The sequence below is a fragment of the Helobdella robusta genome (assembly GCF_000326865.2).
Source record: "Helobdella robusta unplaced genomic scaffold HELROscaffold_64, whole genome shotgun sequence".
NCBI lineage: Eukaryota > Metazoa > Annelida > Clitellata > Rhynchobdellida > Glossiphoniidae > Helobdella > Helobdella robusta.
Genome location: NW_008705358.1, coordinates 291,144 through 306,456, shown reverse-complemented (window position 1 = coordinate 306,456; position 15,313 = coordinate 291,144). Strand labels below are relative to the sequence as shown.

The following is a 15,313-nucleotide window of genomic DNA, read 5'->3' as shown; positions in this document are numbered from 1 at the left end:
TCTCACGCATTCAATCAATTTTTTGAAGAAAGAAAAAACTCGACAAACTCTAAAAACTTATTTTATTTAGAGTTAAATACACGGAGTTGAATGTTTTTGGAGATATCCGACCACAAAGCCTTCCACCATTAAACATTTCAATTCCGAATAAAAAAATTAAAACACGCTAATAATAAATTAAATTACTTCAATTAGACAAATGAAAATGAAATGAAATTAATTCTCTTTAACGAGTGTATAGTTTGGTAATATCGAATCGATATCGGTAAAATCGATAACTCGAAAAACTCAAACAAGAACCGAACAATACCGATCAGACTTGCTAACGAATAGAAACAAAAATAAAACTCTCGAAACCGATTTTCGTTCGAATATTATCACTGATACCACTTGTGGCATGCGGCATCCTGCTGTACAAATTGATGGTCGGTATCAATACCGGCTTCGATAAGACCGGCTACACACGGTTCCGGTTCCTTTCTCGTAAATTCGTTCTTGTATTCGGTACAACATTCTAACGGAGCACCTTGGTTGGGGAATAGTTGTAGGTTATTTTTTAATAATTTTTTTATCTGTGAAAAAAATTGCCTGGGTTTTTAAATTAAATTTTATTTTAATTATACATTAATTGAATATTCTCAAATTTAATCACAAGAAATTGAAGGTAATAAAAAAAGGAAAATTTGAAAGAAAAATAATTTAACAAAACTCCTTACAAGCCAGGTAGGCGGCCACATTTGGTTTTTTACTCTTCCTAGCCGCCCAACCCTTCCTGATGAAATCATTTCGATAGCTCGTGATCCCACAGAACGGATCAGAAATTGGGATGTAAGCCGGAGAGATGTGCTTGTGAGGTCTGCTGGCGTCCCATCTCTGAAACTCCGTCTTGTAAGTTGTGTTGGCGTTGAAAGGGGCCAAGATGCATTTCAATTTTTCTCTCTGTAGTAAGCGAGAATGAATAAATGGATGAATGGATACAAAGAGAAAGATAGATGGATATGCAGACAGACAGATAGACCAAAAAACTGGTAAAATAAATTTAAAATAATATTTTTGTGAAATTTTTTTCGAACCTACCTTTGGCACAACTTTAACTACTTCGATGGGTTTCCTGGTGTATTCCAATTTGTGAGTCGTGTCACACGTCATCTGGCCCTCTATTGGAACATATGGTTCGGCCTTATGTTTGTAAGCTGCCTGTAGAGGCCACCTAGAGAGAGAGAGAAAGAAAGAAGAAATTGTGTGTATGTGTATTTGTGTGTGTGTATTTGTGTGTGTGTATGTGTGTGTGTGTTTGGGTGGTTTCATGAGTATGTGTAGTTAATTCTCTCGCAAGTACTTGTTCCTATTTCAATATGTGTTTGTAAATTGTGCAAACTCGCCCAATAAAATTACTCAATTTTGTTATTATTCTTATTATTCGTCTGGTAATTATTAATATTTATAATTATTATTAGTTAATATTACTATTAATTATTACTATTAATTATTCATTCAATTATTCGCATTTATGTACCTGATAAAATCTGTCCTGTTGGTTGTCTTATCGTCAATTGGCTCCAAAGCAACGGACGGTTTGACGTCAGGTTTGCAGCTGGCCACCATTTCTTACAAATTATTATAATTATTTATTATTATTATTTATTATTATTATTATTATTGTTGTTGTTATTATTTATTTATTCTCGAAAGTATGCAAAAAACAGTATAAACGACCAGAATAAAATGAAATATCAAAACAATAATTTAGAAAATGTATCCTGAAACCAATTTCTTTGCGAATGAACTCAGTCCTGTAGACCGTTTTATCATCAATGGGGCAGGATAGGGGGTGGTATTCCTCCTTGATCCCTACGGATTTTTCCGGAAGGGGGTGTCTGATGAATTGATCCCTATGTTCCGTACTTGTGTCAAGTGGCTCCGTAGATAGTGTCGCAGATATGTCGGGTTTTTTGGATTTTCGGTGCTGTGTATTTTTATATTTGTGTCTTTGTTTGTATTTACAAATGTGTGTTTGCTTGTATGTGTGTATGTATATATGTATGTAAATATGTGTAGGTATGTGTATATGTATGTAAATGTATATATTTGTATGCGTATATGTACAGGTATGTGTGTGATGTTTTGGAGTTTAGCCTTAATTTGAAAACTATGTTCTCTAACATTTAACACAAAACTTTCTTTGAAAAATATTGTAAAAAATTATAGGAAAAAAAACCTACAGAAGAAATATGCCTGACGTAGTTAGTCTTATAAATAGTGGCCCCATCGAATGGGTCGGTGTTTGGGTGGTAGTCACGGATGACTTTTGCCTTCTCAAACACTCGTGGCCAACGTATGTAGTCAGCTAAATTAACAATTCACACACACACATATACATACGTATATAGGAAACGAAACGAAACGAACATACCTCCAAACGTACATACAAACATACTTTCATTTGAAGTTTGAAACATACATTCAAGCATGTATACATAGATAGGTGGAAACTAACTTTTATTTGAAGTTTGACCTTCGAATGGAGGTAGGCACATCCTTTTTAAATTCCTCTCTGTCTGTTTTGACGGGTTGATCGGCTTGCCTTCCAATTTTATTAGAGACACATACACGCTATTTTTAAAACACACACACATTTACATACATATTCATACGCACACATACATACACACAAACACACACACATACATATTCACACGCAAACATACACACACACACACACACACATACGTGTATATTCAGCCTTATATACAGTGCATCCTTCAAATGGGTTGTCAGGCGGATGATAAGGGTCAGGGACATGACGATTTGGCTGATCCAAAGGATGTTTTACAAAGTCAACTCTGTATATATATGCGTGTGTGCGTGCGCGTGTGTGTGCGTGCATGTGTGCGTGCGTGAGTGTGTGTTTGTATAAGTGCAAACTGACCGATTAGTTGTCTGATTGCTGATTGGTTCGCACGCGAGCGAAGCGCCTACTTCCGGTTTGCATGATTTGACCTGATGAGGATGATGATAATTGTGAGGATGATGATGAGGATGATGAAGAAGAGGATAGTACAGATGATGATATGATGATACAGCTACTGATGTTAACATTACCGGCTCAATTTCTTTTCTTATGTACGTGGTTCGGTATTCGCTAGCCGGACAAATACCGCAAGAATCGGTTTTGAAGGTACAATTCTTTGGACAACGATGGCGACTGAATGGTTGATGAAATAAATTAATGACTAAGCAAACGAATGCATGGATGAATGAATGAATGAATGAATGAATGAATGAATGAATGAATGAATGAATGAATGAATGAATGAATGAAAGAATGAATGAATTAATGAATAAACGAGTGAATGAATGAAATATTTTTCAAAATAACCCGCAACTGCACAGCTGGCACAGACATTTTGGTTTCATTTTATTGAAAGTATTAACTCAAAGCAGAGCATGAACTTCAGTTATCTTCTCATCAATCTTTACTTAACTCAAAATTTTAAATGGCAGTTTGTAATAAATAAACAACAAATAACAACAACAACAAAAAATGACGTCATCATCGAAAAAACAGAAAAAAAAGCTCAAGATACTTACTTACACACACATATACACGTACACACACACATGAATATTCATATATAAATATATTTATTAATGTATATTGTATATACAACATATAGGACATCAATATGGGCTTTTTTTTCAATGAAACCTCTTTCTAAAAATTTTCATTTGTTGATAAAGTTATCTATGGCTCAGAAGTTTCTGTTTACATTTAAAAAGTGAATTTTAATCTCAAGTAAACATAGGGGGTGTAGGTCTTTAATTAATATTAATTACACTGAAATACAGAGTTTCACTAACCAAAATGACGAAAATGACGGATAACAACGTTTATGAGGTTAGTAACTAATTAATCATTTTTTTTTAATATTTCATACTTGGTAAATAATTTTTAAAGTAAAGTTTACAAAAAACTCTCTAAAAATCTTTTGTAAAGTCAAGTCATTTTCACTTTTTTTGGTTTGGCCTAACACTATTGAATAAAAAAGCATCAATCCATACACTTTACTTTCAGAATAAGGGCTGGTTGGATTAATTTAATTTTTTAATAGTTTGTTATTTATTTGTGTTTAATCTTTAATAATTATTAATTAATGATTTGTTTAAAGTTTTTTATGTGTAGTAAATTTACTAAATTTACTGGTTATATTTACACACACGCACACAAACAAACACACACACACACACACACACACACAGACCTACTATGACCATGGGTACTAATAGAATAGCATTATTGCTAAAAAAAATGAAAATAAATTCCACCAACTAAACTTTGTCTCCCAAATTAGTATGATGTTAAAGAAGATGAAGATCAAAATTTAAAATTACAAGAAACCATCGAATTATTGGTGGCGTCGGGGTTCTTCAGGGCCAGAATCAAGGGCCTATCTCCATTTGATAAGGTTCCGCTTTCTGCTATAATAATAATTGATAATTATTATTATTTATTATGATTTATTATTATTATTATTTATTATTATTATTGTTATTATGAAGGTGGTTGGAGGTATGGTCTGGTGCATATCTGTCTGCAGTTACGACATCAATGTCGACCTGTTTTTTCAAGAGAACTCCACCATTGGTCAGAAGATGTTAGTTATGATTATGATGATTGTGATGGTGCTGATGATGATGATTGTGGAAATGATGATGATTGTGGAGAGGATGATGGTGATGACGATGATGAGGTGAGGTGAGGAGGGAGGTGGTGTATTTTTTTTCATGTTTCGTCGAAATCATTTTCATCGCATCATCAGCGTCGTCATCATCATTGCCCCCACCACCACCACTACCATCATTATCATAACTCAAATTAGTGCCCTAACTGAGAAAATAGTGAATGTACTGAACCTGATGAAATGTCCTCACCGAGTCGATCCGCACCAAATTCAGGGCTTAGATTTCATCCATATCTTCCCTGTCGTTCAAGTTTGTTTTGCGTTGTTGTGATTTCATGCATTCATTCATGCATTCATTCATGCATTCATTCATTCATTCATTCATTCAATCATTCATTCATTCATTCATTCGCAATTAATATTCAGTGGTTGGTGAAAAAAGCCATAGAGAGCAGGAAGGATTATGAAGACGAGAACAGGAGCCATGCATTAATGCACTTTAATAGGATAATGCATCTGTCTTGTGTTAGTGTGTGTGTGTGTTTGTTTGTGTGTGTGTGTGTGTGTGTGTGTGTGTGTGTGTGTGTGTGTGTGGGTGTGTGTGTGTGTGTGGTGTGTGTTATTCAGTTTTTTTGTTTCAATAATAAATATTACGATAATGATATTAATACTGATAGGATGAAGATAAGGAAAGAGTGAACAGAGTCGCTTCAAACAACATACAATCAATTGATGTATGTTTGTCTGTATGTTTGTCTGTATGTTCATTCGTTTTTTCGTTCGTTCGTTTGTTTTTTTTATGTATGTATGTTTGTATGTATTCATGTATGTATGTATGTATGTAAGTCTATAAGTTTTTATGTATTTCTCCTTTTCTTTCTCTCTCTTTTTCTCTCTTTCTCTCTCTCTTTTCATTTGGTCAAGTTTTAAATAATGTTTTGTTTAACGTGTTTTTGACTTAATTTCTCTCTCTCTCTCTCTATCTCTCTCTCTCTCTCTCTCTCTCTTACTTTCTCTTACTTTCTCACTCTCCTCTCTCTCTCCCATCACACCACAGCAAGCTTTCCTGCCCCAGAGATATTTCAAAAGAGCAGACGATGGAAATGTGAACCTGGATGAATGTATGCAGGTCCAGTCAACGCTGTTGGAGTATGGAAAGTCGGTTGTTGTTTTTGTTTTATTTATTTTAAAAAAAAATATTATTTAGATTGATGCTGTTTTTGATGATGTTGTTGTTGATGTTGATGTTGTTTTTGATGTTGTTGTTGATGTTGCGATTTTTTTCATTCTTATCAACAGAAAATATTATAGTTCTTCATCTACAACAACAACAACAACGTCAACAACAACATCAACAACAACAACATCAACAAAATTTGTCGACGTTAAACAGCAACATCAACAACAACAACGACAACAAAGTTTGGATTATGATCAAGAAATGGTGGGTTTTTAGTTTTTAAACGTTTTGAATTGTTTATAACAACAACATCCACAACAACAACAACAACAACAACATCAGCAACAACAACATCAACAATTTCATTGAAGATCCAGGTGAATGCCCTGATGAGTAGCATGTCTACAACTGATCTGAAAAAGGTTTCGAAAGAATGAAGGAGTGGTTGGATAGATGAATGAATGAATAGATGGATGAATGTATGGTGGATAGATGGATGAATAAATAAATGAATACATGAATGACTGAATTTTCATTATTTTTTGCCGTAGTAGTTATAATTAAGACAACATCATCTTAATTACCAAGTCAACAAACTTACCATCATCACAATCATCACCGCAACCGTCATCATCATCATCGTCATCACCATCATCATCATCGATATCAGAACTCCATTGCACCGGAAGTCCTCAGTTCGCTTGTTTTGAATCATGCAGATGAGATAAACAAACTCATCACACATTACGATGAACAAGTGAGTGAACGAACGAACGAACGATAAATGAATGAGTGAATAAATGAATGAATGAACAGCTAAGTAAAGAATCGGTGAATGAATAAATTGATGAAGTATATTTTAAAAAATATTAATAAAAATATTCCCAGAGATTGAAAGAGGAAAAAGGTCATCACGTGACTGGCAGGAAAAAGATCGCGTCCTTGAAGCAGGACGTTGAAAAGCTCAAGTCGAATATACATGAGGTTATTTTTTTTTTTATCTATGTTTATCCTAAGTATATTGTCATATCTATGGATGTTCATTATCTTTGTTTCTGTATTTTTATGGTTTATTTGTTGTTTTTGGTTTAGCTGGACAGTGAGAAGGCGATGTTGGAAGAAGAAGCTGAAGAATGCGAACGACAATTGAAACCGGTATACTGTTGTTGTTGATGTTGTTGTTGATGATGATGATGATGTTGTTGTTGATGATGATGTTGATGACGATGCTGATGATGATGATGACAATGTTGATGATGATGATGTTTTCTTAATGAAGTTATTAGATGAACAAGTGAAATTGAACAATCTCGAAAGGGAACTTTATGACGTTGAAAACGAAGCTAACAATAAGAGGTTGGTTTTCTTTCTCTTCTTTTACTCATTCATTCATTCATTCATTCATTCATTCACCAGTCAAATGGATAAGTTGAGTTCTTTAGTCAGCAGGAGAGAGGAGTTGAAAAAAGAAGAAAGCGCTTTTAAAGAAAAGTGTTTGGTGAGTTCATTCGTTCATTTGTTCACTCGTTCACTCACTCATTCATTATTGTTTTTTCACTCTTTCTCTCTCAAAACATAACATACAAAAATATAAATACCTTCTCGCAATATGATTGGTCGAACAGATTGAACAGTCCAAACTCGAAGACGCAATTGGCCTGCTGAAATCACGTGATCAGTCGGTTGATCAACAACAAATGGTATAGTGATGATGATGACGATGATGATGATGATGATGATGACGACGATGGTGATTTTTTCTTTCGAAGTCTACAGAGTTAGAAGAACTAGAGCAAGAGTTAGCGGATAGTGTTGAAAAACTTAAAAAGATCAGATTGATATTGGTTCGTTGTTGTTGTTGTTGTTGTTGTTGTTGTTGTTGTTGTTGTTGTTGTTGATGTTGTTGTTGTTGATGTTGTTTGCGCTGATGTCAATGCTAGTTGTATTGCAACAAAAATTTTACCGTCGTTATTCTTACTGATAATAATAATAATTATAATTATGATAATTATTATGATTATTACTTTTTTTAAAATATTTAGGCGCGAAAAAATCGAGAAATTTCTGGACTCCAAAGGCAAATCGACGACGTTCCGAGTCGGGCCGAACTTAATCAGTACCAATGCCGATTCATTGAGTTGCATAATCAAGGTTCTGATTGGTTGGCTGGTCGGTTGGTTGATTGGCTGATTGGTTGGTTGGCCGGTTGATTGATTGACTGGCTGGTTGGTTGATTGATTGATTGATTGGATGATTGGTTGGTTGGTCGGTTGATTGATTGATTGGCTGATTAGCTGGCTGGCTGGTTTGTGGTTGGTTGATTGGTTGGTTGATTGGTTGATTGATTAGCTGATTGGCTGGTTGGTTGGTTGGCTGTTTACAAAAATCAACTCACCAACATCAACTCTGACGTCACAACATCAACTCTGACGTCACAACATCAACTCTGACGTCACAACATCAACTCTGACGTCACCAACATCAACTCTGACGTCACCAACACCAACATCATCGTAAGTAATCGTCATTACATCAGTTTCGTGGAAGCACAAGGAGACCAAGCAGTATTTCGCCCTCTACAATACCCTCGAAGATACGAGGATGTACATCAATAAGGAGGTCTTTCCATAGATATCAAATGCTGTTTACATAGATAAATAAAATGTTGATTACATAGATACAAAATAACGATAATAATAATCACAGTGATAGTTACAGTAATTATTGTTTATATTTTTCATCCAGGTTAACTTGCTGAACTCAATACATGACAACTTCGAAAGGTTTTAGGAATGATTTTGCTTAATATTCTAATCATCATCATCACCAACAACAACATCATCATCATCATCATCACCAACATCATCATCATCACCAACAACAACATCATCATCATCACCAACAACAACATCATCATCATCACCAACACCAACATCATCATCATCACCAACACAAACATCATCACCAACAACAACATCATCATCACCACCGACAGAGCCATGCAGTCGGAGAGTCAGAGGACAGCCTTCATGAAACAGTTGGACCAAATAGTTGATGGCGTTAAACAGAGTAAAATAAAAGTAAGTAAGATGGATGGGTGGATGGATGGATGGATGGATGGATGGGTAGATGGATGGATGGGTGGATGGATGGATGGATGGATGGATGGATGGATGGATGGATGGATGGATGGATGGATGGATGGATGGATGTGTGGATGGATGGATGGATGTGTGGATGGATGGATGGATGGATTGATGAATAAGTGAATGCATGAATGTATGCAGTCCCATTACAAACATGTAAAAAAAGGGCGCAAACTCAACGAGCAAATGCACGCACACGTACACGCACACACACACACACACACACGCACACACACACACATAGAAGCAAACAAACCAAAAAACACAGGTTGAACGTAAGAAACAGGATTTAAAGATGACGCTGAGCGAGCTGCAAGATAAACTCAACGAAGTATTGGACAGGCAAAGACTTTATTTCAAAACTGTGAAGGATTTCCAAGACGTTAGTAATTGTCGAACCAGTAGTGAATTAATTAGTGAATGAATGAATGAATGTTGATTGGATGAATGAATGAATGTTTATTGGATGAATTGATAGACTGGTGAATGAATGAATAAATGAATGAATGAATGAATGTTGATTGGATGAATGAATGAATGTTTATTGGATGAATTGATAGACTGGTGAATGAATGAATTAATAAATGAATTAATTCATTTTTATACACGCTCATCTTATTTGTACATTTACACTTTAACTCATTTCTTTATTAGTCCATTAACTCATGTATCTTTTATTCATTTTCAATCCAACCAATCAATCAATCCGTCAATAGATCAATCCTTCCTTCATTCATTCATTCACTCATTCATTTATTCACCAAGGAGTGCAAGAAGAATGAATTGCTACAGATGAAACTGCAGCAACTGACATCGGCCTAAATCGACATAATTAATTATTATTATATTAAACGAAGTAATTTTTTATTATCTGCTTTTGTTATTATTATTTTTGCTATTATTCTTGCTATTATTATTATTGTTGTTGTTGTTGTTGTTATTATTATTATTATTATTATTGTTATTATTGTTGTTATTATTATGGATGGATGGATGGCTAAGGAAACGAATGAACAAATGAAATGAACGCGTATGCAGTTTATTGTAGGATCATCATTCTTTAAATTTTTAATACAAATTTTGAAAAAAGTAAAAGATAAATGCATTGACTGTTTAATGTTACACACTCTCTTTCTCCCTCTCTCTCTCTTTTTTCTCTCCTTCTTCTTCTTCTTCTCCTTCTCTCTTTTTCCAAATAAATTCATAAAAGACTATGATTAATGTCTAACAACAACAACAACAATAATAACAACAATAAGTATGTAAAATATGTAGCTACAGCACTAGCCTGGCTAGAGTTCCGACGAATCGAATGGTTATAAAATGTTGAGTAAAAAATTTGAATGAAAGAACGAACAAATGAATGAATGAGTAAATGAATGAACGATTGAATGAAGGAATGAACAGTGATAAAAATTTACCACACATACACACACGCGCACGCACATACACGCACACACAAATAGTTTTCATGGCGGATTAAATATGAATAATGCTCGTACTACTACTAAAAATAATGATAACAATAATAATATTAACAACTATAATAATAACAACAATAATGGCTTTAATGCAAATTTGGCTATTGGCCAAATGACGCTGTCAAAGCTAAGCTAAAGCAATGTACTATACACACATGCATGCATACATACATACATGCATACATACATACATACATACACACATACATACACACACATATACATACATTCACACATAATGTACATATATATATATATATATATATATATATATATATATATGGCAAATAAATTAAAAATCCCATCGTGTGAGCTGCTAACATTAAGACATGTTATATAAGATGTTTCAAAATGGCGAATAATCATTACGATAAATAATAACAATAATTTCTTATAACACCAATAATAATAATAATAATAACAAGATGATCTATAGTATGAAGCAGCTGAAACACATGTGCGTACCGATTTTCGTGCTAGTTATCCTGTTGAGTTTGTTGTGGCGACTGTTGTTCGCGGGCGGACCGAAAAAGAACTTTATCGCAAGTTAGAAAAGTATTTTTTTTTTTTATTTGAAATAAAAGATAAATGCTTTGGCTGTTTAATGTTACACACTCTCTTTCTCTCTCCTCCTTCTTCTTCTCCTTCTCTCTTTCTCTCTCTGTCTTCACTTAGCCTTCTCGATTCTAAGACCAAAAAGATACGTTTGTACTAGGAGCTGATCACACTGCTACAATGTATAATGGCTTGCTATGATTTTATAAGGTAGAACCATGGATTGGATATATTATATTACATCCATGGGTAGAGCCTTCACTGTCTGCTGAACTGTATAACAACAGAGGACATGAGTCACTCCTACAACAACAGAGGACATGAGTCACTCCTAAATGAATATTTAAGCACTTAACTCTTAAGATTATTCTAATTTGAAAATAAATAAGTTTTATTAATAATAATAAATTAAATGAGTTGAATTAAATAAATTAAATTAATTAAATTAAATTAAATATAAAAGAAATTGAATAAATTAAATAAAATAAATTTAATAAATTAATAATAATAAATTTAAAAAAAATTCCCACAAAGCCGATTGCTACTGGAACGTATCCATAAACTCGAACAAACCAGGAAGCTCCCCAGTTAGGAACGCTTCCACAGTGGGCCACTGCATGCAACGATGCTCTCAGGACCCAAAGTGCGACGGTTCGAATGCAAGCCTAGCCCTTTAACATTTTTTTAAAAATTTAGACATTTGTTTAAACTCATTTTATTTAATACTCCGTTGTTACATATTACTCAACAGATATTTCTCTATAAATTATTCTCTCTCTCTCTCTCTTTCTCTCTCTCTCTCTCTCTCTCACACACACACGCACGCACACACACACACACACAACAGAACCAACACATAAATAAGTTTGCAACATTTTACTCCTTTTTCTTCTAAAGTTCTCAACACAACAACAACAACAACATTGAAACAATCAATATATTTTCATGCATGTTCGCATGTCACTTGACCCTAACCCTAATCAATACATTTAGCACCATCATCGTTGTTATCGTCTTCTTCACCATCATCATCACCACCACCACCACCATCGTCATCATCACCACCATCGTCATCATCATCGTGAACTTTTAGGTTTCGACTTCTCAGAGGAGAGTAGCGATGTCAAATGTTGGCTCGGTCAAGTTGGGGGCTTTGAGACGGTCTACAACAGGGCCCACAAGGTCGTCCACTATGATAAAGTTTGCGGAAGGGAAAAACCCAAAGATGAAGGTCAGATGGGGTCAGATGAAGGTCATGCATGGGGTCATACGGGGGTCATTAATTAATTTTCGTAGTGATTATTTGTGAATTAATTGTATACTTAAAATTTGAGAAAACCTTTGGAGTGAATTGCCGACTGACAATTAAATTTGTGACTTTAAATAGTAATTGTGTGTGTATGAGTTGGCAGGCGCCTACAATTTCACAGAATGTTCCTGGATGCTGACCCCCAACAAGCATTCCCTTGGTTCAAGTGTTATGGGGCACATACTGAACAAGAGGGACTGCCTGGCCGAGTGTAATTCAATCTGGAACTGCTGGGGCGTTGATTGGAATGAACATAACCCACAGAAGTAGTTCAATTTAAACATTTTTTTTTATATAATTTTAAAATAATAATAGTTTCTATTATTTCTCTATCTTTTTATGTTTCTCTTTATATTTCTCTCTTTCTTTATCTCATTCTCTCTCTCTCTCTTTCTCTCTCTCTCTCTCTCTCTCTTGATGGAATTGAGAAAGAGACAGAGATGGAATAGTCAATACTTTATAAAATAGTTGGCACATACTATGAAAATGTCAGGTAAGACGCTCCTATTTCTCTTTCTCCTCTCTCTTTCTCTCTTTTTCTCTCTATATATATATAAGGAAAAAGAAAGAGAGAGAGAGAGAGAGATTTCAATAACCAACCCAAGGGCAAAACTGCATAACAAATATCAAATAATAACGCCATATGTTTATGTTTATATAACTTAGTCATTGAATGTTTAGCCTCGAGCTAGGCATTAAATATTCGTCATTAGAGATTATTTTTCCTCAAAGTGTGAATACATTGAAAGGATGGATGGATAAACTGAGAACTAACACACACCAATAAGGTGCTGGCTGGCGAGTGATTACAGTCTAGACATATCCAACTCACCTGGGATTGATCATTATACTAAGATATGTGGAGCAGGTCTTTTCATTATTCTATTTTTACTCTGTCTTTAGCGCTATATAAATTGCCATTTTGTTGTTGTTATTATTATCATTGTTTTTGTTATTAACTCTCTTAAGTAATTCACACACACACACACGCACACACACACACGCACACACACACACACACACTTGCATGTGACAAGCGATGTTATCTCTTTACATCCAAACCTGATCGTCAATCACTGCCATCATCGTCACCATCCTCACCCTCATCACCACCATCAACCATCATCATCATCCACCATCATCATCATCAACCATCATCATCATCAACCACCACTACCACCACCAAAGGAATGACAACCCCTCCTACAACGACTCCATTCGGTCTCTTCATAAGGTCCATGACAACGGGTTGGTGTGTGTTTTTTTTACGATAAGTTGAATGTGATTGGCGTAGGTTTCGAGAGTTAATTTTTAAATTCAAGTTTTCAATTTAAGTATGCAGATGGAAGATGTACAGCAACAATTTCTCTCCGAATGGCGTTTTAAAACCAGCGTACAAGAATCTGAAATCCTGTCTAGACGGCTGTCTAGACACCCAATCATGTTTCTCCATAAGCTGGTCTGAAAAGTCAGACGAATGTTGGTTCTCCACTTCGGAAATGTTTGGCGCCAAACAGGGCTTCAAACATTTAAAATACGTCTGCAAACTCATTAAAAGTGAATTTAATATGAAAGCTGGCCTTAAAAGTTAACTATTTCATCCGGTTTTGTGAAAATGTGACAATTTTTAACATTTATCTCCATGAAATTTCATTTGTAAATAGTGTAAATAGATATATGTATATGTGTATATGTGTTTGTGTGTGTGTGTGTGTGTCTGTGTGTGTGTGTGTGTGTGTGTGTGTGTGTGTGTGTGTGTGTGTGTGTGTGTGTGTGTGTGTGTGAACATTTCATCGATAACATCGTTGTGTGTGATATAAAAAGCAGTACACTCGCATTGAAAATATTGTTAATACTTTGATTGATAAGAGAGAGACGGAGAAACACAAAGACAGACACAGACAGACAGACAAATTATTAAAAATATGTAAAAGATTATTCAAATAAATAGATCCTCTTTTAATTTATAAATTTAATCCAAAAATAGCAATTAAATAAAGACATCTTATCCGTTCTGTCATCAACTCATATGTTTATTCTCCCTCAAAACATTCATATAAAACCTTTCAGACCACCATAGAATATTCTAAATAAATCTCAACATCACTTATTATCGTTTTGTTGGGTTAGACTTTTTTTTATCTATGCGATAATATTCTTCATTAAAAGCTAATTAATGAGTTAAATGGACAGGTTCCTGATGTCATTAAGTATTAGATTAAAAAACAACATCGAAAGCAGAATTATTGAAAATAATAAATATAATTATAATAAAAATAATTATTATTGTTAATTATAAAATAATTATTCAAATAATATCAGATAATTATTCAAATAAAATCGAAAAATTCTATTTTCTTTATGGGGCGATGTTTCCGATCAACAACAACAGCGCTAAGCCTGTGTTTGAAAAATTTGAAATAATTATATTAATAATTAAAATTATTATATTTAAATAATATTAATTATTATTATTATTTATTATTATCTTAACGATATTCTTCTAACAAAAATCAAAATTTAACGAAAATTTCGATGAAGTTTAAAGATGAAAAACTTTGGATAAAAATGAACTCACCCATGATTGGAACAGCATAACGTACCGAAGCTAAGACGAGGAAATAGTTTTATTTTGTCAGAATTAACTTTTATTCATCATAAAATCGAATTTTTTCATTACGATATAAATTATTTTCATCAAAAAAAGTATAAAAAATGATAGGTAATTGTGAACTATATACAGACTTGAGGAACTTCTGTAGGTCGTCATCATGTTGCCTGCATTCATGAATGAGTGAATGTATGACTGAATGAATGAACGAACGAACGAATGAATGAATGAGAAAAAGAGAAAATAACACAACACGGCACAGTAAAAAACAGAGGGAAAGAGACTAAATCAACCCCATTATTAAAAAAAACTATTAACAACCCCTAAAAGGGCAAGTAAATTTTAAGAC

The 15,313-nt window shown here is 34.1% G+C and overlaps 4 protein-coding genes across 4 annotated transcripts; 3 read left to right on the top strand and 1 right to left on the bottom strand.

Annotated features, from left to right (window-relative positions):
* Positions 1 to 51: 51 nt before the first annotated feature.
* On the bottom strand, positions 52 to 3,406 carry HELRODRAFT_193988 (hypothetical protein; the record flags this gene model as incomplete). Its single annotated transcript, XM_009030003.1, has 11 exons — positions 52 to 526; positions 717 to 939; positions 1,078 to 1,210; positions 1,517 to 1,607; positions 1,768 to 1,966; positions 2,223 to 2,323; positions 2,498 to 2,584; positions 2,731 to 2,843; positions 2,930 to 3,000; positions 3,103 to 3,186; positions 3,380 to 3,406. 11 exons carry the CDS (start codon positions 3,404 to 3,406, stop codon positions 378 to 380), a joined length of 1,278 nt encoding a protein of 425 aa, XP_009028251.1. The 3' UTR covers positions 52 to 377.
* A 949-nt stretch (positions 3,407 to 4,355) lies between these two features.
* HELRODRAFT_145483 (hypothetical protein) lies at positions 4,356 to 5,189 on the top strand (the record flags this gene model as incomplete). Its single annotated transcript, XM_009030002.1, has 4 exons — positions 4,356 to 4,466; positions 4,561 to 4,655; positions 4,881 to 4,992; positions 5,109 to 5,189. Coding segments are annotated over 4 exons (399 nt in total), but the record flags the coding sequence as incomplete, so codon positions are not given.
* Positions 5,190 to 7,904: 2,715 nt separating this feature from the next.
* HELRODRAFT_88479 (hypothetical protein) lies at positions 7,905 to 9,830 on the top strand (the record flags this gene model as incomplete). The annotated part of the gene is made up of 6 exons (XM_009029975.1): positions 7,905 to 8,013; positions 8,399 to 8,481; positions 8,608 to 8,645; positions 8,858 to 8,942; positions 9,277 to 9,390; positions 9,774 to 9,830. Coding segments are annotated over 6 exons (486 nt in total), but the record flags the coding sequence as incomplete, so codon positions are not given.
* A 1,084-nt stretch (positions 9,831 to 10,914) lies between these two features.
* Positions 10,915 to 15,132, top strand: HELRODRAFT_193987 (hypothetical protein; the record flags this gene model as incomplete). The annotated part of the gene is made up of 10 exons (XM_009030001.1): positions 10,915 to 11,035; positions 11,579 to 11,695; positions 12,138 to 12,275; positions 12,475 to 12,619; positions 13,142 to 13,221; positions 13,542 to 13,601; positions 13,689 to 14,044; positions 14,098 to 14,744; positions 14,931 to 14,960; positions 15,100 to 15,132. The coding sequence occupies 7 exons, from the start codon at positions 10,915 to 10,917 to the stop codon at positions 13,943 to 13,945; spliced, it is 918 nt and encodes a 305-aa protein (XP_009028249.1). The 3' UTR covers positions 13,946 to 14,044; positions 14,098 to 14,744; positions 14,931 to 14,960; positions 15,100 to 15,132.
* Between the last annotated feature and the right edge of the window lie 181 nt (positions 15,133 to 15,313).